The sequence below is a fragment of the Carassius auratus genome, chromosome 46 (genome assembly GCF_003368295.1).
Source record: "Carassius auratus strain Wakin chromosome 46, ASM336829v1, whole genome shotgun sequence".
Lineage (NCBI taxonomy): Eukaryota > Metazoa > Chordata > Actinopteri > Cypriniformes > Cyprinidae > Carassius > Carassius auratus.
The window spans coordinates 7,171,380-7,196,432 of NC_039288.1; the positions used below are offsets into that span (position 1 = coordinate 7,171,380).

The 25,053-nt window shown below is 36.3% G+C and overlaps 3 protein-coding genes and 1 long non-coding RNA gene across 6 annotated transcripts; 2 read left to right on the plus strand and 2 right to left on the minus strand.

Moving 5' to 3' along the window:
• Nucleotides 1-701: 701 nt before the first annotated feature.
• LOC113064012 (argininosuccinate lyase-like) lies at nt 702-13,680 on the minus strand. Its single transcript, XM_026234508.1, has 16 exons — nt 13,459-13,680; nt 13,124-13,318; nt 5,620-5,703; nt 5,426-5,482; nt 5,243-5,340; nt 5,077-5,154; nt 4,842-4,919; nt 4,255-4,307; nt 4,053-4,115; nt 3,620-3,734; nt 2,618-2,702; nt 1,678-1,737; nt 1,507-1,590; nt 1,194-1,274; nt 994-1,100; nt 702-902 (listed from the first exon to the last, which is right to left on the minus strand). The coding sequence occupies exons 1-16, from the start codon at nt 13,471-13,473 to the stop codon at nt 752-754; spliced, it is 1,404 nt and encodes a 467-aa protein (XP_026090293.1). The 5' UTR covers nt 13,474-13,680; the 3' UTR covers nt 702-751.
• On the minus strand, nt 8,097-11,606 carry LOC113064016 (uncharacterized). 3 transcript variants are annotated; one of them, XR_003278771.1, is made up of 4 exons: nt 11,165-11,606; nt 10,042-10,082; nt 9,835-9,949; nt 8,097-8,483 (listed from the first exon to the last, which is right to left on the minus strand). It is a non-coding gene; the product is annotated as an uncharacterized LOC113064016 (long non-coding RNA). The 3 variants fall into 3 exon arrangements; XR_003278772.1 differs by lacking the exon at nt 11,165-11,606 and adding an exon at nt 10,505-11,126; XR_003278770.1 differs by lacking the exon at nt 11,165-11,606 and having other exon boundaries at nt 8,098-8,483; nt 10,042-10,491.
• A 751-nt stretch (nt 13,681-14,431) lies between the features above and the next one.
• LOC113064014 (DNA-directed RNA polymerase III subunit RPC9) lies at nt 14,432-19,141 on the plus strand. Its single transcript, XM_026234510.1, has 6 exons — nt 14,432-14,510; nt 17,333-17,369; nt 17,558-17,656; nt 17,793-17,887; nt 18,220-18,277; nt 18,752-19,141. Exons 1-6 carry the CDS (start codon nt 14,503-14,505, stop codon nt 18,887-18,889), a joined length of 435 nt encoding a protein of 144 aa, XP_026090295.1. The 5' UTR covers nt 14,432-14,502; the 3' UTR covers nt 18,890-19,141.
• A 451-nt stretch (nt 19,142-19,592) lies between these two features.
• LOC113064013 (protein-tyrosine sulfotransferase 1-like) lies at nt 19,593-24,985 on the plus strand. The gene is made up of 3 exons (XM_026234509.1): nt 19,593-19,884; nt 21,544-22,698; nt 23,967-24,985. The coding sequence occupies exons 2-3, from the start codon at nt 21,863-21,865 to the stop codon at nt 24,184-24,186; spliced, it is 1,056 nt and encodes a 351-aa protein (XP_026090294.1). The 5' UTR covers nt 19,593-19,884; nt 21,544-21,862; the 3' UTR covers nt 24,187-24,985.
• Nucleotides 24,986-25,053: the final 68 nt, after the last annotated feature.

The following is a 25,053-nucleotide window of genomic DNA, read 5'->3' on the forward strand; positions in this document are numbered from 1 at the left end:
TAAGAGTGGGTTAAGGTGTAAGGGATGGGTCAACAGTGTAATTATAAATGCAGTTACAGAAATTAATTACAGATGTAATAACATGAAGGTATTTTTTAAATATAAGTACAATATACCAAATGATTAATTGAAATGTAAGTACATTTATTAAGGCCACTTAAAGGAACCACTTTTCCTATCTTTTTTTTCCTTCTCCCCTAGAGTTAAAAATTTGAGTTTTACGGTTTTCTAATCCATTCAGCCAATCTTCGGGTCTGGCTTTAGCACTTTTAGCATAGTTTAGCATAGATCATTGAATCTGATTAGACCGTTAGCATCTCACTCAAAAATGTCCAAAGAGTTTCTATATTTTTCCTATTTGAAACTTGACTCTCCTGTAGTTCCATTGTGTACTAAAACCAAGAGTAAATGAAACGTTGGGATTTTATAGGCCATATCGGGACTATTTAGAGGCACTGCCAAATATCACTGTGCCTGCTACACCCATGATTCGGCAGCAAAGTTCCTTGATTAATACGCCAGAATGAGAGTATAGTACCTAGACATATCGGCCTAGAAAATTGCAACTTTTAATTTTCCACCGATCTTTGTACACAATGTACCTGCAGAAAAGTCAAGTTTTAAATAGGAAAAAAATATAAAAACTCATGGGTCATTTTTGAATGAGATGCTAACGGTCTACACAGATTCAATGATCTATGCAAAGCAAAAGCAGAGTGTTCCTTTATTATAAAGTAGGACCAAAATGAAACTATGGTTTCTGTTTTTGTGCCTGTAACCAGGTTCTGAAGTGCTCGATCTGAGCTGTGACGCTGCTCCTAGCCGTACCACCGGGGGCGCTGTACTGTTCAACGCTTCTGTTGTAGTCCCACAGTGAAGAAACGTCCTTGTCAAACAAAGGGCTGGATAAAAAAAAATAAAAAAAAAAAAATCTAAATTAAACACATTTCAATTACTATAAGATGTCCTTTTAGTTTGAATGTGACTGCCGACCTGACAGTTTGAAGGTCCTCTACAGTGATTTGGGACAGATGGATGTTCTTAGATTCAGCAATATAAACGGCTTTCCCTGCACAACTGTGGGCTTCTCTGAAAGGCATCTTAGATGTATATGTATATATATCAGATTTCATTCAGCTCTACTGACATATACGGAATCATAAAACGTTAAGTTGATGAATTGATGGACTTACTCCCTTTCTGACCAGATGGTAGGCAAGATCAGTGGCCAGCATATCTGGGCTGAGGGCCCCTTCCATCGCTGGTTGGTTGACCTGAGGAATGGAAAAGTACAAGTGCCTAAGATCTCTTGCTCAACAATGAATAAAAAAGGAAACGAAACAACAAAAACACTGCTCACATTCTAAACTGACAATGGGTTACGACATGCTCCAACACGTCTGCATCTCATTCAGCATTTCCCCTACTTACTGTTTAACTGAAGTTTTTTTTTTTTCATTGTCAATGACAAAACAACATTAACTTGTGTTACAACCCGTCTCTCACCTTTAGAGTTGAAATGACACCTGTTGCCACCTGCAACACAGCTTGTACTGTATCATATGTGTCGAACATGGCCTCCTTATCCTCCTGCAGTGGCAAAATATATATTCAGAAAATGTTTTAAAATAATATAAAATATCATATTTTTTCATATTTTGGCTGTCATGGACATACCTGTAGGTCTTTGTTGTATGTGCTGGGTAAGCCCTTAAGAGTCATCAGAAACCCTGTACACTGTATTACAATGAAAGTTAAATTAGATAAAAGTATACAAAATATTTGTATTTCAATATTATAATATTACTACTATTTTAAATATTATTTTATTATAATTTAACGAGGTATGCACTGTTATGAAAATTCTGCTCAATAAGCCAACAATTAATTTCACGTTATGGTGATATTTAAATATTACACAATTTGTCTGTTAAGTAGGCTACTTTTATTTTTATAACATAATATTTATAATACTGATATGATATGAAAATTCTGGCCAATAAGCCAAAGATATTTTTACGTTATCTCCGATAACTAATAAATGGGTGACATTAAAATATTTGACTATTTTGTCTGCTATGTTAATTTATATTAATTTGATTAAATAATTGTTTTTAAATATTGTTATTATAGCAAATATTTTAAATAAAGCTGATAATTATTTAAATGTTATTGCTGATAACCAATAAAAAGTCTATGTTAAAATATTATACAATTTTGTCTAAATAAATTAAAAATAAAATATTTTAAAAATATATTTAAAAGTAAATTTAGGCATAATAACATTAAGCACAGACTGAAAAGTGAATAATTACTTTGGGTTCGCTAAAAGTGATATTTGACAGCATTATTAAATTATTAATGTTTTCACAAATAAACTTAAAGTAAGAGTTGGATGACTAAATTTAATCTAAATTTTAAAAGAGAATAAAACATGCACTATTAAATATCCATTACTCGATAACTGATAAGATACCATTATATTGTGCATACCTAAATGAATAGCAACTAAACTGACAGCCCTAGTACTAATTATTAAATTTCCCATAGACTGATCTCAATCAAAAGACTATATGGGTGTCTCTGGTTGTCTTCATTAGTCATTGCTGTATCTTACTCTGCCAAACACTCGTCCTGCTTTGCTGCGGATGAGCTCCAGGCTGTCTGCGTTCTTCTTCTGAGGCATTAAACTGCTCCCAGTGCTGTTCTCGCAAAATAAAGACAACAGCTCTGATTAACTACACACACAAGGCACACATACAAAGCAGAAAAGGATTGTATCCCTCAGTACACATCAGTCAGCTCATGTTCACAGTGTAAGTATCCCGAGGCCACTATGTTGAGTTGAATCCTGCTCTCCATGGCAGATAGGTCAGCTTTTCTGAACATGATAATGTTGTTAATAAATAGGCAATAATTATTTCTGAGTGAACAATTACTATTTAACTAAGGTCAGTACTGGCTGTGTAGTAACCAGTTTATGGTTAATAAAGATAAATCAGTCCATGTTAACAGGTCGAACATTTCACAGTCCATAAAGAATTATAGTATAAGGAAGAAAATTGATTTGCTCTAACAAGGAAGAATTTGTGATGACGTGAGAAGGGACATGTGTACTCATTGAGATTTCTTGGCAAGTGTACCATAGTAGTCATTGAATTATATGAGCCTAAAGCTCAAGTTAGCAACTCCTTCTGTTTCATGATGGAAATGTGCATATGCGACAAATGAGGTGATTATAATGCAGAACATGATAGTAATGCAAGGAAAATACTGTACTGTTAACCCAAGGGCTTCAAATTAATGATTTCTGTCTGCTTTGGCATTATGACGCATTATGGGGCCTACACACAAGACACGTTCTTGATTTCGAAACACTCTTATGCTCAACAAGACTTCCTTTGTTTGATTAAAAATACAGGAAAACAATAATAATGTGAAATATTATTAGAACTAAAATAAAAAAAACTAGAAATATATGTGTTTCTATATTTAAAAATGTATTTTATTCCTGTGGTGGCAAAGCTGAATAATAAAAATAATAATAATAAAAAAAAGTATTGTTTTCCAGATTGACCACTGCTGTCACTTGCCATTATAAATCATGGGCTGTCCTCACCTGTATGCATCAGTCAGAGTAATGAAGGAGAACTCTTTTGTACTGTATAAAATCAGATCCTCTGCCATCTTGCTGAGGTGTGTGAGACACATTGATGCCCAGAAGAGAAACTCAGCTGTCCAAAAATGTACACAAACACATTCTGTTAAACAGATTATTCACCCAAAGCTGGAAATTCAATGATCATCTCCCTCGTGTTGTTCTAAATCTGTATGACTTTCTTTATTCTGTGGAACATAAATGAAGATGTTATGATGAATGCTGGTAACCAAACAGTTTTGGTGACCACTGACTTTCATTTAATGGTCCAAAAAAAAAAGAATAGAAAAAAAGCACATTTTCCACAGAAGAATGAAAGTCATGATGACAGAATTATCATTTTTATATGAATCATCCCTTTAATTACTGATGACCTGTATATGATTATACATACCAACGAAATCCCTCTGTCCGGTAGCATCCATGCTGTTAATGCTGATACTATCAAAATTTAGTTCTGGGGAGTGAAAAAAACTGAATCAGATGAAAAAAAAAATAATTACGTGGCTGACCAGTTTGACCTATATACACAAATATATATCACAGGATCACACTTCATGAATCATTACTTATTCAGGAAAACAAATGACGTCAACCTTGGCGAAGAAGTTCTCTGTCAATGTTGAAGGGATTCCCAGCAATGGCTCCACTGCAAGTCAAATAAAAATATATATCATATATCAATGTATCTCAAAAATAAAAGTGTGTGCGGTACTGTTCAAACATTTAGGGTCAGCAAGACTTTTTCTGTAAATTGAAAACTATTTTTTAGTCAGGATTTATTTAAAAAAATGACAGTAAAGGCATAGATAATGATACATTTCCAAATGCTGTTCTTGAACTTTATATTTTTTAATGATCAAGAAAAAAATGTATCACAGCTACAATTGCAATAGTGTTTCCAACATTGAAAATAATAAAAAAATGTTTCTTGATCACCAAATCAGCTTACTAGGATGATTTCTGAAGGATTTTATGACACTGAAGACTGAAGTAATGATGCTGAAAATTCAACTTTGCCATCGCAGGAATAAATGACATTTTAAAATGTATTCAAATTTTAAAAGTTCAACATTTAAAAGGTACAAATATTACAGTTTTTATTTTTAAATAAATTCAACCTTAATAAGCATAAGAGAATTCTTTTAAAAACTTTTCAGTATTGTATATACACAAAAATAACCTTCCAAGGGGCATCACGTTAACATGTTTCCTGATGTCCTCCAGCCGTTCAACATCTCTGCTTATGGCCACCGCATGACTGAGAGAAACGATGAACACTTATCAGTTATGACCAGATGCATGTATGAACAAGTCCATATATACAAGATCACAACACTTAACACTGTTACCGCTTTACTGTTGCCCCGTCTTGACTAAAATATAAATAAGACAGAATTCTTCTACATAAAATGCACCTGAGAATCCAGTGACTCCATCTGATTGGCTGGGCCCTCTGCATGTGAGTGTATCCAGGGCACAGGACTTCAATCTCTCTGAATGGACAAAGGAAAATAGTTTGGGATGTTTTTGTTTGGTATTTGTACATTAGTAAGATAATGTGAGCATAGTGGGCTTTCTTACACTGCAGCTCTTTCAACCATAGTGCTGATGAGCTGCAAAGCTAGTTCTTTCAGAGAGTTAATAGCGTCCCGTAGCCAGAGCCGCATATCTGTAACAACCTATCCAGCAAATGGAAAGAGTTTGGTCAAAAGCCTGTATGCCTGTAAATATCATGTGACAAATTAAACTGAATTCAATTTAAACCTGATCATTTCTGCTCCTGCCTGTGTGAAGTTTTCCAGCTGGATCACCAATAAATTCCTTTAAAAGAAGACATGAACAATGACTGAATTTCCTGTAACATTACTTTTTTATTATTCAGAATTATAAGCTACACCACATGGTCAACTGATAAAATCTCTTCTTATTCAATAAATAATTCAGTGTTTTCTTTTGACCTTCAGTCTGCGTTCATTGGCTGTGTGAATATCCTCGTCTCCTGGTTTGATCTTGAACTCGCCTTTGGACCATTCATCAAAAACCTGATAAAGATATGTTTAAATACCTCAGTTATTCAGAATTTGTGACAAGAAATTAAAAATGTCTGATAAATCTTTTTGCAATATACACAGCCATATAGGGAGACCAGGGTTAGTTGCCACTAGAGCTATATCTCAGAAGCCCACCATTATTATAGTTAACTAAAACTATAAACATTTTTATGAAATAAACTTAAATTAAATAAAAACACTCTGGTTACTTTACATAGCCGCAGTTCCCTTAGATAAGGGAAACTCGTGTTTATTCTGACATTGAGGCCTAATTTGATCACATTTGATCACTGACGCTTCAACCCACCAAAAGGGGTGGAGCTGACTGCTATATTAATCAGCTCTAAGTGCCATTTCATCAGAAACTGTTGACTGAAGCAACAGTCATCAAATCACGTGCAGCTTTAAAGCACAGCAGCCTACAAAACGCTGTTCCCTTTCTCAAGGAACCGAGGTTATGTAAGAAACCGAAGGTTCCCTTTCAAACAATCTCTCCAGTTGCATCATGAGGACCCAATCGCACCATGCCATAAGCAAGTGCAGAACAAAGCTGCTCTGCAAGCCAAGCCCCGGGGCGCCCATACTGAGGGCTCCTGTAAACATGAGCTAATAATAGCCCCTTTCACACTGCACGTCGGACCCGGCAAATTGCCGGGTCGCCTTCTGTGTGAAAGCAAACACGTCCCGGGATTGATTCCGGCATTGAAACTGGGTCGGGGACCTAGTAACATTGCCGGGTTCAGTCCCTGAACGAGCGTTGTGTGAACAAAAGCCAGATCTAACGCCGTGTCATAGTGATGATGCACGTTATCGTGCAACTCTTTTAGCGGCTGTTTTGAAGGAAGATCAACGTTCGCGACAAAAAAATATGTGCAAACTGTAATGAAGCAGAGATCAGTTAGTTCCTCACTTTCCGCGCTGACGCCGAGATCGTTCGCTTGCTTTAGTAAAAGTATAACGTTTCTAACGTTTTCCACTAGTACATTACACATCACGCCCTGATGTCACGTGTCATTACTGGACCTTTACGGGTTGTGTGTGAAAGCACAAACATATCCTGGGTCATCACTGACAGTGTGAAAGTGCAAAATCTTGCAACCCGGGAACAATTGCCGGAACACTTTACCCATGTATTTTTCGGAATCGCAGTGTGAAAGGGGCTAATGAGACCCAAGCTGCTTAGGTCAATCGTTGGCCAGGGCATCTCGCTGCTTTGAAAAATAAATTGGGCAGTGAAAGTTGTCATCTGTCATCTGCACCCTGGACAGCATGTCTCCTCCCTAGTCTAGTCTGGCTGCCACATGAACTACACTCAGCAAGAGGAGTTTGCCCTGTGCCCTGATCAAAGTGCTGTGGAGAGATTGACATGGGACCTGTGCCGGCATGAGATCAATCAAACCTGGTCGCTCGGCCTATGACTTCACTGTTTCTTCTCTGAGCTAGCTGAAAGGGGAGAAAAGGGAGAGTAGGGCTGCCTTCATTGAAGAAGGTGATCTGCGAGCAGAGAAGGGTGAGGCTCTTGCTCTCAGAAAGTATTCCACATTCACTGTGCCCATATGCATCATGCAGGGTGTCCCTACACTGTAAAAAAAAATCCCGTAAAAAAACGGTAAAATTCCGGCAGCTGGGGTGCCGGAAAATTACCGTTAAATAACGTGCACATTAAGTAACAGTAATTTTCCGTAATTCAAAAATACAGTTTTTTGCTGTAATTTTACATATTTTCTGTATTTTCTTCAGCTTTTAATGTTTGATAAGATGTTTTACATAAATATTGTGGAAAGTTAATAAGAAAAAAACCATTAAATTATCATAAAGTTTGAACACTGCTTTAATTCAAATAATCAGCCGTAAGTGCAAAAATGTGTTTTAATAATTTATTGACCAATCTGCAAGAATATACAAATAGTTTGTTCAGGACTGCAATTTACTAATATTCTTTGTACAAAACTGCAACAATATACCAGTATAGAGATTATAGCTAAACTGCAACAATATTCCAATAAAAAAATAAGCCCAAAAGTTTAAATTAGATCACAACTGCAACCACATACAATTCAGTTTTTTTTCATAACTGCAACAGTATATATGAAGAGTTCAGATGCAAAAGCCTCTAAATGCCATCTGAAATTTTCATCTAAAATTGGGATTTTTATCAAGCTCCTATGCTTAAGTTGAGTCATTTTACTTTAATGGCAATGTGCAGGTCCATTGCCAGACTATTAAAGTGAAATAACTGAAAATAAATATAGGAGCCTGATAAAAATCCAAATTTTAGATGAAAATTTCAGATGGCATTTAGAGGCTTTTGCATCTGAACTCTTCATATATATATATATATATATATATATATATATATATATATATATATATATATATATATTTAATAACTGCAACAACACACAAAAGAATTGTTCAAAACTGCAACAATATAGCAAATTGGTAAACAAATAAAAAATAAGAATTAATTTGTCCTTAAAACTGAACCACCTGTGAACAGATTAATTAATCTTGACAACAGATGATGCATTAAAAAAAAAAAAAATCAACCATGAAAGCAAATAATCAGCAAGTATTTTAAGTCTTTGACACTGTCAAGAATTTCTGCTAGGCAATGTAGGAAGATCTGACACTCCAAGTTTTACTCCATCCTTTCAAAGTCCGCAATCTTGTTAATCAGTGAAAGAACCTTTGGACTGACTGCTGATTTCTTTCTCGATGTGGTCTTCTCCACTTTCGATCCCTTCTCGGGGTTCATCTTAAAAAGGAATCTGTTGAGTAAAAAAAACATATTTAGTAATAAAACATGGACTGTACCATATGCTGTGAATATATTTAAAATAAAAGCAGAACAATAAGAACTTGTAAAGGGCATGCTTGTGGTGGATGTTGTGAAGAAGTATGTGAGAGGTAGTTGTGTGTGAGGCAGACTAAGAAGGTTGTGACAATGTAAGAGAGTGTGTTGTGTGAGGATGAGAGTGTGAGGATGCATGTAGGGCTGCACAATTAACCACATGCAGTTGTCAGATGCATTTGCAGATGAATCGCATTAGATTATGAACAGGATACTGCATAGCTTGTCAGTGAACTACAGCTCTGTTTATTAAATGTTGCTTAATTTGAAAACAGGTGATGGATATTTACTACTAATCACAGGACCGACTTTAATGACGAGACACGCCTGAAAAACGCATGTGATTAATTATGCAGCCCTAGAAGGTTGTGTGGGGATGCGTGTGAGAGTATGTTAGTGTGTGTGAGAGTGTGTGTGACTGTCTATGTGAGAATGTTTGGATGTTTGTATAAGGAAGTGTGTGTGAGAGGATGCGTGTGTGAGAGTGTGTGAGTGTAAGGATGCATTTGTAAGAATATGTGAAAGTGTATAACTGTGTGTGAAGATGCGTGTGAGAGTGTGTGTGTGTGAGAGAGAGAATGTGTGTGAGGTTGCATGTGTAACTGTCTATGTTAGAGTGTGTGGATGTTTGTATTAGAATGTGTGTGAGAGTGTGTGTGAGGATGCGTGTGTGAGAGTGTGTGAGTGTAAGGATGCATTTGTTAGAGTATGTGAAACTGTGTAACTGTGTGTGTGATGATGCGTGTGAGAGTGTGTGTATGAGTGAGGAAACGTTTCTGAGAGTGTGTGTATCTGAGAGTATGTAAGTGTGAGGATGCATTTGAGAGAGTGAGTGTGTGTGTGTGTGTGTGTGAGGATGCATGTGTGCAAATGTGGACGTGAGTGTGCGAGTGTGAAGATGCATTTGTGAGTGTGTGTATGTGAGAGTGTGTCAGTTTGAGGATGTGTGTGTGACCGTGTGTATATGTGAGAGTGTGAGGATGCATATGTGACATTGAGTGTGTGTGTGAGAATGCATGTGAGAGAATGTGTATGTGAGTGTGAGGATGTGTGTGTGTGACTGCGTGTATGTGAGTGTCTGTGTGTGTGAGTAGGCATGTGTGACTGTGTGTGGGTGCGTGTGTGACTGTGTGTGAGAGTGTGTGTGTTAGAGTGAGTGTATGTAAGGATGCGTAATTCAGTGTGTGTTGAAAAAGTGTGAGTGTGTGTGAGAACACACGTGTGAGTGTGATATGTGTGAGAGTGAGTGTATGAGTGTGTGTTTTTACCTTTGCACAATCTCTTGCGTTTCTCCTTGGTTTCCTGGGTATGAAATGTTCAAGCAGTTGTATGAAGCAAACATCAGAGCGTTGCAGAAGATGGTGATGTGGTCGTTAACTATGACTGGGTGAACAGAAAACATAAAGTTCATAAACCATAAACACCACAACTATTACAAGTGTAATATGTGAACATCTTTGCATTTTGCAACTCACCCTTTCATGTTGACCATGGTTTTAGCACTCACTGAACTTATCTGTAAGGAGAAAAAAAGCATGTAAATGTGAAATTTTAAGGAAATCTACAAAAATACAAAGAAATATATTGATAAATGTTTTATATCTATGGTTCTGAACCTTATCTGCGCCACCTGTTCATCCCTATCAGTGAGTCTATCAATAATCCCTATAAGCTATAACAGTCTTTAATTATAGAAGGGTGATTAAAACAGAAGTTGTGAAACTTTTTTCCCTAGGCGTAGATTACAAGATTACAAGGTTATATGAATTCTCAGATGACACACTGCAGACATTGTTTTTTCATTCACAATTTTAACTGGTCAATGGTTTCACCAGCTTTTTGAAACACTTTTAATATTTTAAATATTTGCTTAACCGATAGACAGATATAAAGGGTAACCAACAGAAATAATTTATTAAAAAGTGATTAAATACTGACTGTAACGATATTTCAGACCCTCAATAAGACTAAATCTGGAAGTAAAAGAGTAAAACATGCAGACAAATTAAAGTAGTTAAGTGAATTTCATTATACAAGCGTAATAACCAGTGCTTGAAGAGGGAGAAATGCAGACGAACATAACGTTTCAAATCGCGCGTCACTTTAAGCGCTGGTCCTAATGAGTCTGTTTCTAAATTCAGAATTTTCATCCAATCTCGCCTCGAAAAATATGATTTTTTTTTTTTTTTTTGCTTTTAGACGACGCCTACTATTATGTATATCAAAACTGATTAAAAACACTGCATTATGCGTCGAAGTTCGGTAAAGTTGGCAACATCTACATATTCGAACTTAACATTAACTGAGCTAACTGTTAAATTTATGAGTTCTTAAACCACAAATGATAATAATATTTAATAACAGTATCGTAGACAACCAGCTAACGACTTTCCTTAAAGTAAGCCTGTTTTTCCCTCAGGGACAAAATAACATTAGAAGTTAACGTTACCCACACTTAACGACTAACGGCACTGGTCAGCGCCGAAGTTTGAAATACTGGTTTAACGATTCAAAAAGGTACACATTCTAAATTTTAGAACTCATATATAGTAGAAATAGCATTTAGTAATGACCAAAATGAGAAAACATGAACTTTACCTGCTTATTTTCGCCTGAGATTGAAGATTGACCGTGAAACTGAAGGTCGAGTTATTCCTTCTGCGCGCGCAGCAGCTCCACTGCGTGCTTGGAGGAGAATGTGTCCTTGCGCTAGGGCGGGAATTCCTTCAGTTCGAATATTACATTTTTTATTTTTTTTAATTTTAATATCAGCATATTATTATATTATTATATCAAATTATGAAACGGTACTATGAGAATAAATCCGTAATAAAACACCAAACTGAGCAGAACTATTTTGACAAGCGGAAGAAGATGTGGTCAGTTGACAGTACTTTGGAAATACGATTCTTTCGAGAAGGATTTTTCAACAAACCTGTTCAAAAAAGGATTAACCTGCTCTTTTATGCAAACACGCAATGTAGGCTACATATACAACATATTATATCAATAGTAATAATAATAATAATAATAATAATGAACGTTAACTTTTGTACAGTTGTTATTTATATTTTTAATCTATTAAAAAATATGGCATTATATTATTAATGCCACACACACACGTACACACACACACACATACTGCACATACTACATATAAATATAGCGCATTATGTGAAATAAATCTTCAAAAATATTTTTGGGACGTTATGCACATTGACATGTTTTTCATGTGATTTTACATAAGATATGTAAATTTACAGTCTCTTTCTGTAATTTTACAATTTTAAACTGTATTTCAAAATTACGTGGAAAAAACTGTAAAATAAAACAGTAAAATTCCGTAAAATTACAGTTTTTTTTTACAGTGTAGCATGAGTCACACTAGCAACGCTACATTTACAACAACATTGCCAGAAAATTTGCTCTAATAGATGCCGTATAGCTGCAGGGGTAAGGCTTCTAGTGATCTTCTGCTGCTGGGGCTTCTTCTCATGGCGGCAAGCAGCAGGCTGAGCTTCTTGCTTCAGCTTCTTGTCCAGCAAGGAGATGACCTTCGCTACTGAAGGAGAAAAAGTCTGACGAAATGGTGCTCAGAATTTACTTATATAGCAGTCGGCTCCAACCCTTTTGGTGGCTTGAAGCGCCATTGGTTTGTGCAGCTACACTAGCATGATTAAATCAGGCTTAATGACTAACTTCAATTAAAATTATAACAGAATATTAAAAAAATAATAATATAAATATTTATAAAAACTATAATATTATCTCGGTGATCCTAAAATAACAGTGCAGTAACTATAAAAAGGTTTAAAGTATAAAGGTGTTATATTAATAGTCCAATTACACAAAATGTTGTTTTCTCCTGCAGATGTTAAAATGTCTCAAAGTTTAATTATTAGAATAATTACAAAGAATAACATAATATAGAATAAATGTTGTGAATTTTATACTCCAAACTAAAGTTCCAAAATCGTCATGTTATTTTTTATATCTCTTGATTTTTTTATTATTATTATTATAGTTGAAAGTGTAAATTTCAATTGTCTGATTGTCTGATTGTTTTTTACTTTTTTTGTACAATACATTAAACTATTGGTTGAGTAAATGAGTTTATATTTTTGAACATTACCTTTAACATTTCTGTTCTTTTACATTCTTGCTGTTTGCATGGTCTATGTTTGGTGAATCTTTTTTTTATTAAACATTAAATTTTGAAATGAAATATTCAAAATGTGACAACTAGCCCCAGTCTGCTCTAGTTGGCCAGTTGTTGACATAATGCCATTTTGAACTGCAGTAGCTTCACCATCAGCATTGTCACATGGCTATTGTTTTGTGCACATGGAGGTGTCTGTGTCATTGTCTGTGATGTATTAAGCTTTGGTTTTAAAGGGAAAAATGGACTATGAAACAGTATCCTGGTAAATATTTACAAAGTATCATAATAGTTCAAGGGAAAACAAACGAAATTGAATGAGAAAGATGACACTGTAAAAGAAAACATGCTATCAGACAGGTTTATGATTCGGGTAATGGGGTAAATAATATAATCACCTTGTCAAGTCCTGTAAGAATCTGTTCCATCTCGTTTTGCGTGACCAGACCTGCTTTCTGTAAAGCTTTGACATAGGCTTTACTCCCCTTAATATCAGCTTCCCACATGCGCTGGTCGTACGCGATGGACGCGTTGAACTTTTCCATTATAGGGTCGGTGTTTCCCACAAAGCGGCCACCCCATAGTTTATTTCCCTGTTTAAAGCAAAATAATAAACATAAACATTAGGGTAAATCATGGCTCGTGGTTTCTGACAGGTTTGGAAATCACACAAAAAAAACACACTAAAAACACACTAAATCAGACTGACTTTATGAAAATGAGCGATCTTTACCTCTGAACTTGCCATTGTAACAGTCTCAAGCAATCTTTATCTACGATGAGCAAACCGAAAACTAAAGCTCATTAAAACAGAAAAAGGAAAGGTCGGACAATTAAAGGACCAAATCACTGTCGTTTGTTTCCACCGATTCATGAAAATGAATCACTGTAAGAACTAAGAAGCTGTCCATTCAATACCTTGTGACCCGAGTTTCTTCCTCGTTTATTTTGGGAACTCAAAGCCCCGCCCACAATATGTTAATTAGATGCTCGCAAACCAACCAAAATCTAAAGCGACATTTTCGGGCGCTGTCCTTCATTTTAGAGAACCAATGCTTGATCGAACCGCCTCCCAAAAGAAAGAATACAGTTTGCAGTTACAGTTTTGAAGGGTGGATGGCGCTATCACCTTAAAACGAGCAGGGACACAAGTAAGAATGAATCTACTTCATGTCCTTAACTATTTGATTAAATATTTTTATGTCTCATTTATTTTTGTAAAATAACTTTGCAAATACATAAAATCAACAGTGTAATTTATTTATGTTTGCAGATTTGTATTTTTGCTAATGCATCTGTTTATGAATCCATTTCTCCCTTAACCCATATTTGGGTTTATAACTTTTGTAAGTGTCATTTTATTATATATTCTTTTGATTCCTTGCAAGCACAATTCTACTCTTATTTTTCATAATATTACTTTTATATAACTATAATCTTATATAAATACATCATATTATATTTAATATAAATATAATATTTTTCAATAACATTTCACACATATTTTTCTAATCTATAGTGTCACTTCCACAACATTTATTGATTCAGTTTAGATTTTGGTATTGTCGCAGGATTCCTTTTGTTGCAAGGGTAAACTTTATAGTCATATCTTTATTAAAATTGCCACTTTAGAAAATATTTTTAACCAACAATAGTTACAGGAATTTTTAACCCTACAAACAAATTTGAAGATGACAACTGGGTGGGAACGTTTAACAGACAGCCTCGTTTTCTCACCGGATCGTTTTAGTCGTCGAACCAACCCAGGCATATCGGGATGGATGTGTAAGAAAATTAATTTTATTTTATTCGCCTAAAGTCAAACTTAAATCATATAATAATAATATGTTTATTGAAAATACCCAGTATGGCGCAGTAATTAGAACAGATTTCCAAGTTAACACTAAAATGAGGACTTAATGCAGCTCACGTGGTTACTCTTGCATTCTAGATTAGATGACGATGGACGCTACGAATGCATTGGAGCAATCAAACTCAGATAAAACTGATTATGAGCTGATCTGTGGAAAATTTATTTTCAGTAATAGTTGATGAATGATCATTTGTGTGTAAAGATTTATGTATAATCTTCTGAATGCATGTTAGTCGTTTATTTAATAGCCAGAGGGATTTGAGAAATTAAAGGGATAGTTCACCCAAAAATCATAATTATGTTATTAATAAATCACCCTCATGTCGTTCCAAAAGTAAGACCTACATTTATCTTTGGAACACAGTTTAAGAAATTTTAGATTTAGTCCGAGAGCTCTCAGTCCCTCCATTGAAATTGTGTGTACAGTATTCTGTCCATGTCCAGAAAGGTAAGAAAAACATCATCAAAGTAGTCCATGTGACATCAGAGGGTCAGTTAGAACATTTTGAAGCATTGAAAATACATATTGGTCCAAAAATAGCAAAAGCTACGACTTTATTCAGCATTGTCGTCTTTTCCTTGTTTGTTGTGAGAGAGTTCAAAACAAAGCAGTTTGTGATATCCGGTTCGTGAACGAATCAATCGATGTAACCAGATCTTTTTGAACCAGTTCACCAAATTGAACTGTATCTTTTTAACGGTTCGTGTCTCCAATACGCATTAATCTACAAATTACTTAGGCCCTTCCCCTATCCCTCCACCTACCCCTTCCCCATGTCCCTTGAAAGAGAGTGTCAAGTTGTAGGGGAGAAAATATTCCCCTATAGATTGGGACACCACTACCGTGACGTCACACACCATCATTCGTCATCTAGCTATTACAATACACACATACACTGGTGTGCTGGTGTGCATTAGAGCCTTTAATTATCATTCTGTATTAATGAGCTGCTTACTGACACACACACACACACACACACATATCAGAAATTGCGCAGCTCACACATCCAGGAGAAAATAAACTTGTCAACGCTTCCCCACGACTTTTATTAAATACAGTTTAAATACTGAATCGCTACATTATATTTTCCAGTGACGAGAGGATACAATCGCTGTTTTTAAGTAAACTCACTCTAAAAAGATAAACGCACAGATGCGAATACACGCAACTTCCATTTCTCTTTCTCTCTCTCTCTATTTGAGAAAATGGTTTAGTGATTTCTTATTATTGGGGGGATTAGCCTCCATCAATGTCTACAGCAGTTATCGCCCTGATCAGACATATGCTGTGGCACTATCATGCAATCTGTAATGATATGACGTTAGCAAATATTAACGAAATACTAACGTTAGGTTATATTTTTTGTAAGAAATAACTATATAGAACTTATACAGAACGTTCCCTTATGGTTATTCCCAGGTTATTTTTATAACCTTCATTTCCAATGAAAATGTCGCAGACGTTAATGTGTAATGATAAAGAGCCCTGAAATTCATTTAATGCTGCATTTATGAAAATACAGAAAATGTATAAATCAAAACGCAATTTAAATTATAATATTAGGCCAGGTTTAAGCGTAGAGTGATAACAGAAATCATAAATTCATGGGTTTGTTTAATCTTCATTAACTGCGCGCTTCTGATCTACACGCGCTCAAATATTTAGTTGTATAGATTCTAACAAATAAATAAAAGGTAATCACTTCAGCTTTTGAAAGTCATAATTACAATTATACAATTAATTTTTACAAATAAATGTATTTGGCACTCAAAATGAGATGACAGAGAAACTTTCTTATTGATCATTTAATTAGCTATATGAAAAAGTAACTAAATGACATCAACTTGTAATTCTAACTGAGAGTGACACTGACCCTGGTTTTTCATGTTTAATACTGTATTTTAGGCTAACTGTTGCATAAAGTACGAAGTTATATTAATGAACATGACGTGACTGGACTTGCAGAATTGAAATGCAGAATTTGTTTAACATCCACATCGCTGCTTCTTTCACACTGCGGTCAGTTTTTTTTTTTTTTTTTTTTTTTGAGAGGAAAGAATGCAGCATATATTTACATATTCATCCAAATGCCGCTCAGCAGCTTCATGTTCAGGGTTGCCAAGTTTTTGCAACAAAACCTGCCCAATTGCTACTCAAAACTAGCCCAATCGTGTTTCAAGAGCAAAAATTATGTTCGGGGGGGGTAAAATATATATATTTTTTTGATGGGGATCCTCCAGCAAAATTCGAATTTCAGGGGCTAAATATCACGTTATTTCGGGTTGCTTCAACCTTCGGACATGCAGAGCAACCCAAGGCAACACTGTTAAAGTAGCCCAATTCTGCTTTTCCTCTGAAAGGCTGTGTTTTCTTCTCTTGAATTGCATCCCGGAGGGCTGTATTACTGTCTTCCACTACAGCGCCACACTGGTCAAACAGTATAATTGCATGCTCTTACATTAGGTCTTATGAGATCAAACGACTACTCGGCAACAAAAAGATTTGTCGACATTTTTATATTGCTGACGTTGTTGATAATGTCGACTAATCATTTCAACCCTTCTTGAGTTGGAGATTCCCTTTGCTCACATACACGTATGCAAAGATTGCAAATGCACTAAATGCAATTGTGCTAGTTGCAATGCTCCAAAAGGCATATTATAGCTGCTGTCAGAACACAATTTTAGGCGATTTAACATAAGTTAATCCTAATGTAAACCTTTTTTTTTGTAGAAGGGATGCCAATGCCGCTATGCTAAGCAATTATGAGGTCAGTATGTATTTTAAGCTTTTTTTGTTATTATTATTCATTTTGGATCAATTTGTGTGTTATACACTTGCATAAATGGCTGCCCGCTGCTCAGAGTGTGTGTGTGCACTTTTGGATGGGTTAAATGAAGAGCACTAATTCCGAGTATGAGTCACACTTTCCCTTTCACTTTTACTATATTCCACTAGGTCTATCAGTTGCTGACAGACTTGAAAGAAAAAAGAAAGGAGATGGTTAAAAATAAGCACAGCACTAGACAGCAGAATCTCAACACCATCATGTATGAGGTGCTGATCTTAAACCATGTATCTCTTAAACCAAGATGATATAAAATATTTGGTCTATGAGAGATTGTTTTCTTCATGATCTTTAAACATGGTGATCTGTCATGCCTTTAAACATTTGATGCGTCTGCCTCTGTAGACCCTGAAGTACCTCTCCAAGACGCCATGTGCTCATCAGAATCCGGACACTGTGAAGGAGTTCCTCACTGCAATGCTGCCTCACAAGCTTACTAAGTGAGTTACAGAAAACTTGCTTTTTTTATTCCTTATTTTGCCCCAAAATGCCTTGTTTAATTGTGGAAAACACAGGCATAGGACAACTTGTTTGTAACAAACAGTGGGACAAGCACAGACAGTGTCACACTAAATACAGTGTATTCCAACCACTCTGTAATTCACAGTTTGAGATGTATCATTATGAAAATGTGTCATGTGATGTTTGAGACTACAGTGCACATCGGAGTAGCCGTTTTGCAGCCGACAGTGATTTTAATATTATTCCACCTGTTTGTAAACTGTGACAAAAGGTTATATTCTTCTGGTTCTTTTTTTTTTCATGTTTAAAGAGCTGAGAAGTTGCAGGTGCTTAACCACAGACCTCAGACTGCTGTTGAGATCCAGCTGGTAAAGACACTGTTCATACCTTTTTTTTTTTTCTTCTCTGTATCTTTGCACATCTCTCAGAGAATACTATGAATGTACGTTCAAGAGTTTGGGGTCAGTATGTGTGTCAGTAAAGACATTTATAATGTAACTAATGTTTATGTAATATATTGAATCCTGAAAGATTGAACAAAGAATCCTGAAAAAAAGTTTCACAAAAAAAAAAAAAAAAGCAGCGCAAAATGTTTTCACCATTGATTATTGTTTCTTGAGTAACAAATCAGCAATATGACACTGATTTTGGAAGGATCATGTCACTCTGAATATTTGAATGATAATAAAAACACACCATAATAAGCAAATAGCATATTCAGATTATTGTTTAGAAATTAGACATACAAGAATGGGGGACTGATGAGAGAAAGGATAGTTTTCTCAATTACCACTGCTGGATGATAGGTGTCTATATAACCTATATATGAACTTTACTTACAGATGGTAGAGGAGAGTGAGGAAAGACTGACAGAAGAACAGATTGATGAACTGATACAGAAAGTCACAGACGTCCTGCCTGGTGACCCTCAGAAAGAAGCCAGTCCATCTGCTGACCCTGAGATGGAGACAGACCAGTAACATCACCCCTGCAAACTCAATTATATATATATAGAGAGAGAGAGAGAGAGAGAGATGTGTACAGTATGTGTGTTTTCATTTTCAAACACAAAAGAAACTTTTTTGTTGACAGTGCTAGTGCTAATGTTGGCTAATATAAAGTGATGTCTAAGAAAATTGTTAAAACATGTATTTATTGTTCCTAATGTGTATATATTGTACAAGCAAATTATTAAAATAAATCCATATGATTTTGTCAGCTTTTTAAACCTATTTGTAGGAGTTGCATTGATCTTTTTTGGGGGGTGGGGAGATATCATCTTCTGGAGTCAAAACAAGTCTCACTTCCTCTCTGGTATCCTTCCTGTATTTAATTTGGTTCATAAATATACTTCATGATTTGTTACCATTTAAAGGTTTGGTTTGAGAGAGATTGAGCAAAGCAAGCCTGGTCATTTAGTCTTAATTATGGTCATTTATCATTTGACAAACTCTCTTGTGTGACTATGAGAGGTGAGTGTGTGACTGAGAGATTGAGCTCTTATAACAACTAAAAGTTTACCGAGACCTTTGTCTATAAAGCAGACATGTGAATTTGTCATTTCCTCTGAGGATAATAGAGACTGATTATATATTCGACACGAGTTTGATTTATGACAGCAATGCCATGTCATAAAGAGAAAACCAATGAAAACCAGCTGATTTGCAATAGACGTTTGCTGTGGCCAATGAAAGTTGAGAGTTCCTCTTCAGCGCTGTGGTAATTGGTATGAATGTAAGACTTTTTTTCTCTCATTTTTGCAGCTTGGAATCGCTGGAATCGAAATGGTTTGACGGAAATTTCTCACGCGTACACTGAAGATTAACTCGAAATGTGCTCGCGGTCTAAGACTTTAGCTCTCGAAGTCAGAGCTTCATAGCTCCGTTTACACGATCACCACGTCTGCATTTCACCAGACACACGTGATTCTGGAGAATGCAAGGATTCGAGGAGTTGTGACATTACTTTCTGTACGGTAAGACACGATGAGCTTTGTTTTCTTGCTGAACTGTTCAAACTAATAGAGTTGTTTGGGATTTTTTTACGTGTTTCACTCATAGTTTCATTGTCGCAGGCCACCAGTAGTGCTGGCGAGTAACTTTTGATCTCAGGTACTAGATTCAGTCCTCGATTTCCCTTACAACCATTTAAAACTTGTCTTCTTGTCACGCATCTTATAGATTATAGTGATGCACGTAACGTTAGTATAATGGTTACTGTTACAGCTCCGTCTACTTGTTGCATTATTTTCAGTACGTGCACGTTTCCCACAAAATATACGGAAGCGGTCTGATGCCATTAATCATATTTTGTTTTTCTGCTCGGGCGGCAGTACGCCTTTATTATCATTTTGGGAATTTAAACTGCTGTGACACTAAAAAATACGGTCCAACATTAAACACACTATATGCTGTCTTGGTAGAATGCGTTTTCAGACACATCTCTAGAAAAATGGACCCCAAAGTAGCAAGCATATATACTTAACGTTATTTGTTAAACTTCTTATTTACCTGATTAGTATGCAGATAAGTTTATTATTATGGCTCAACCAATGGCGTGGTCCTGGGGTGGCACTATCTCTTTGTTCGACCAATGGGAACTTGTCATTAGGTCTCATTCATAACTGGGGGGATTATTTCAACACACATTATTGGAGATTAAATTAAATTAAAATTTACGTCTAGTTCACAACACGTGCCTACATACATTATTTTTTTCTGTAGTAAGAGTATTCTTAATGAGCGACACATACTAACTAGATCAGTAATTTACGTAGAAATGACACAGTCATCTCCATTTTAAAGGCTTTATATTAAAGTATAAATATCTCTTTAAAAATTAATAAAAATATCAGGTGTTAATGTTTCATGCATTGCATGCATCACAAATAACACCTATATGTGCATCTCAAATGCAACCACAGATGCTTGACGCAACAGGATGCTTTGCTGCTGAAAGGTGTTAAAATCTTTGCCAGAGTTTAAAGGTTACGTGTGTGTGAAAGATGCTGTTGACACTCAAAAACCAAGGAAGTGTAACCTGCACACATAGAGGTAGCAGTGTAACCAAAGCGTACCTGCTTATGTGTGCAAAAGGAAAACTAGATCTTCTGCTAGATAAGTTAGTCGACAAGATAAGCAACATTAAAATAAGAAATAATATGTCAGTTTAATTATTAATTTAATCAAAAACAGAGTATTTTAATAATCTCTCTCCATGACATAAGAAAACATATAACATTGTACTGCTGAATATTGTCTTGGATATTGAGTCCAAAAGATTGAGATCCACCATACTACATTATTCTACTTTGACCTGGATAACTTAGAATATTCACAATTATAAACTAAATAGGACACCTACAAGTTACACACAACATCCTTTCACAGCATTACATTGTTTTTCTTGTTAAGTTTTACAGGAAATTTTCCTTTGTGTTTTGGCTTGAAGTTCGAGCGTAGTCTTGAGTTACAGCACTCAGATTGGCAAACTCTTAATTGCCTAAACCTAGTGTTGTACTCTAATGGTATTAAATGTGACATTTAATGTAATAAGAGATGCACCATAGTAGCCAGTGTAGAAACAGACCTGGCAAAATCTGTTTTAAAGTATTTTCCTTAACCTTTTTTCACAGGCACAATGGTGCTGACAGAGAACATAAGGCTTGACTTACGAAGTCTGAATGTATTGAAGCTCCAAGCAAAGGCCTGAAGAGCTCCTGGCTGGGAAAAAAAAAAATTGCCCGTCCCTTCCCTCCCCCAAAAAAACCTTTACATAAGGTGCCTTTCAGCATTCTTTCACCCTGAACCTTTCTGGAAAGCATTTTCCCCGTCTTTCCAAGAACCCTCTCGAACCCCCCACTTCTTTCTGCTAAGTCTGTTTTGCCCATTTTGTGGCCTCATTTTTTTTTTTTTTTTTTTTTTTTTTACCATATTCTCCCCTAACAATAAGTCATGAGAAAAAAAACGTGCAACGTTCTTCTGGTCTGTGGGGTCATTAGCTCCATCACAGTATTTTATCTTGGCCTCAGCCCAATAGAATGTCCAACTGCTCATTCTCGGGCGGCACAGCATGGGTGGGCGGTAAATCTACAAACTGGCCAAAACCTAAGCAACCTGTTACAACTCCCTGAGGAGTACAATGAAGAAACCCCTCTCATTTTCATTGGCGGAATCCCTCGTAGCGGCACCACACTGATGCGGGCTATGTTAGACGCCCACCCCCTTGTTCGGTGTGGAGAAGAGACCCGCGTCATCCCCCGGCTGTTAGCCATGCAAGCCTCATGGAGTAACTCCAAACATGAACGTGTCCGTCTGGACGAGGCAGGCGTCACTCAGGAGGTCCTGGATTCAGCTGTACGTGCCTTCCTGTTGGAGATCATAGTGGGGCACGGCGAGCCCGCTCCGAGGCTCTGCAATAAGGACCCTTTTGCTCTCAAGTCCCTCAACTACCTCTCCAAGCTCTTCCCAAAAGCAAAATTTATTCTTATGCTCCGCGATGGCAGGGCCACCATACATTCTATGATTTCCCGCAAGGTGACTATTACCGGATTCGACTTGACAAGTTACCGGGACTGTTTGGTGAAGTGGAACCGGGCGGTGGAGATTATGTATGACCAATGCCTGGCTGCAGCGGATGGCAGCTGTCTACCCGTGCATTACGAGCAGCTGGTCCTGCACCCTGAGCGGGTGATGCACAAGCTCCTTCAGTTCCTGGATCTGCCGTGGGACACTGCCGTGCTGCACCACGAACAGCTTATTGGGAAAGCTGGTGGCGTTTCACTGTCAAAGTGAGTGAGTTTGAGGCTTTGAGCTATTTGCTCTCACACTTTTGACAGATTCTTATCACATTCATGTGATATTTCTTACCTCTTTTTGTCTAAATAAATGGGAAATAAAACACTGAAAAAAGCATTTTATTATTTAGGCATTATAATATTATAATTGTTGGGTCCGGGCAAAATATGTTATATTCCAGTCTTAAAACAAGGGAACAAACTAGAACAATATAGCCACAATTTACCTAAAACCAGGAAACTAATTCTTAATTTATGACCACGATAATTCATATGATATTTTTTCCCTCTGCATATCAAGTGTGGGGTTGCATTTGATACTCATAAGGACTTGTATTCTTGTATTTCCATTCCCCACTCCATTTCCCATAATCCTGTGCTAAGGGCTAATAACCACCAGGTGTTCCCCATTACCACTCCCCTATATAATCTGGGTTTGGACTCTCCTATAGTGTGAAGTCTTCTGTAACATGGAGTCAGAGACGTTCGGCTCCATATGCAGTGGTTTGATAAAGAGAATGGTTAGACAGGCAGTAATCAAAGCACAGCGTCAAGTATGTCAGGGATATCCAGAATCAGTACCAGTAAGAAGCAGAGGTCGGGGCAGGCAGCAGAGAATCACAGTCGGCATACACAATCCAAAGTCAAACACGGAAGGAGCAAACACAAGGAAACCGCTCGGCAATGCCAGACAGAACTAACCAAGACTTCGCACTAAAGGAGAGTCCAAACACAGTTTATATAGGGGAGTGGTAATGGGGAACACCTTGTGGTTATTAGCCCTAAGCACGGGATTATGGGAAATACAAGAATGCCAGAGTCCTGAGTGCAGTGCATCTATGGCTTTTCCAGAAACTGGATTAAACATGCAGGTTTACATTTCCTTGTCAAGAGTTGAATTAGTGCTCTCTATGTAAATAGTCTCTGTAGAACGAGCAGTAAAACAAATAAATTAGAAGTAAATCGGGTGTTAGTTTGGTCAGCAGGCATTTACAAAGACCTCACGAGCACTAATTGGGTGCAAGTCCTGTAATAATTGAACCATTGGTAGATATTAAAACTCTGGAATAAGTAGATTTGAATTTTCAGTTCATACTGCAATTTGCGATTTGGTCACTTTACAGACTTAATCTCTTGAAGGCAGATCGGTTTAATTTCATATCTTAGAAAAGCACTTAGGCCTTGTCTGCCGTATTCATAATTACAGTGTTTCTAAATAGATTGATTATACATTGTCTCTCTGATACCTGTCTTTCCTCTAGGGTGGAACTGTCAACGGATCAAGTCATCAAGCCAGTGAATACAGAGGCTCTGTCTAAATGGGTGGGCAAGATCCCTGCTGATGTGGTGAATGATATGGCCAGCCTTGCCCCGATGTTAAGTCGCTTAGGTTATGATCCTCTAGCCAACCCACCAAACTACAACAAGCATGATCTCTTATTTCTGAAGAACACAAAAATAGTGAGGGCAGTCCTAAACTGAAAGGTCCTCTCAACTTGTGAATATTTTGAAGCAATAAACAGTGTGCATTTTATGAGCCTTTACTTGAATTAACAACTTATAGTATTGACAAAACTTAGCCACTTTAATCGGCAGTTTTGTAGGAAAAGAAAAGCTAATATAGGATCATTGTTGCTTGTGGCAACAGTTTCAGTGATATTAGGCATTCTAAAACCTAATTTTAATATTGTATAGTAAAGTCTTTTTTTTTCAGTTAAATTGATTTAAATGTTTTGTTATTTGTATGCTTTGTATTGCTAATAATTTCAGTCTACTGACTGTATGCATGATTGCTGTGGTAGATGTGTCATAATGAGTGGTTGTTTTTACACAGGAAACTGTTGAAAAATTAAGTTAACAGTTGCACAGAATTACCACTTTTTAGTTTGTTCATCCTGACTGCTAGAGTATGAATGAAGTTTTGACATGTTTTATAAAAGTTAAAGAAAATCTAATTTCATTGTAGGCCTTTTATTGTGAATTTATGAATTACATACTTGAGAAAATGTGGTCCATATGATGGACTTTGGACATAGTCTTTGCTGTGGATGAACTCTCAGTCCTCGACATTCCTTCACAGTGAAAGTCCAGTAACGTTGGACCGGTCTGTCTCACTTGCATGAGATTTCAAAGCGTATTGTAACATATACTTTTTTGTTACAGAAGAACAAGAACCATATATTTATTAAATGTTGGTTATTTCTAAAGAAACCCTTTGTGTGCATAAATGTGTGAGATATGCTCAGATGTTGTAATTAAAACAAATTGATAGGACTTTAATTAAAATAAAGAGACTGATTTTTTATTTTATTTAGTTGAGTTGTCATTGCGTGGCAAAGAGAAAAAAAG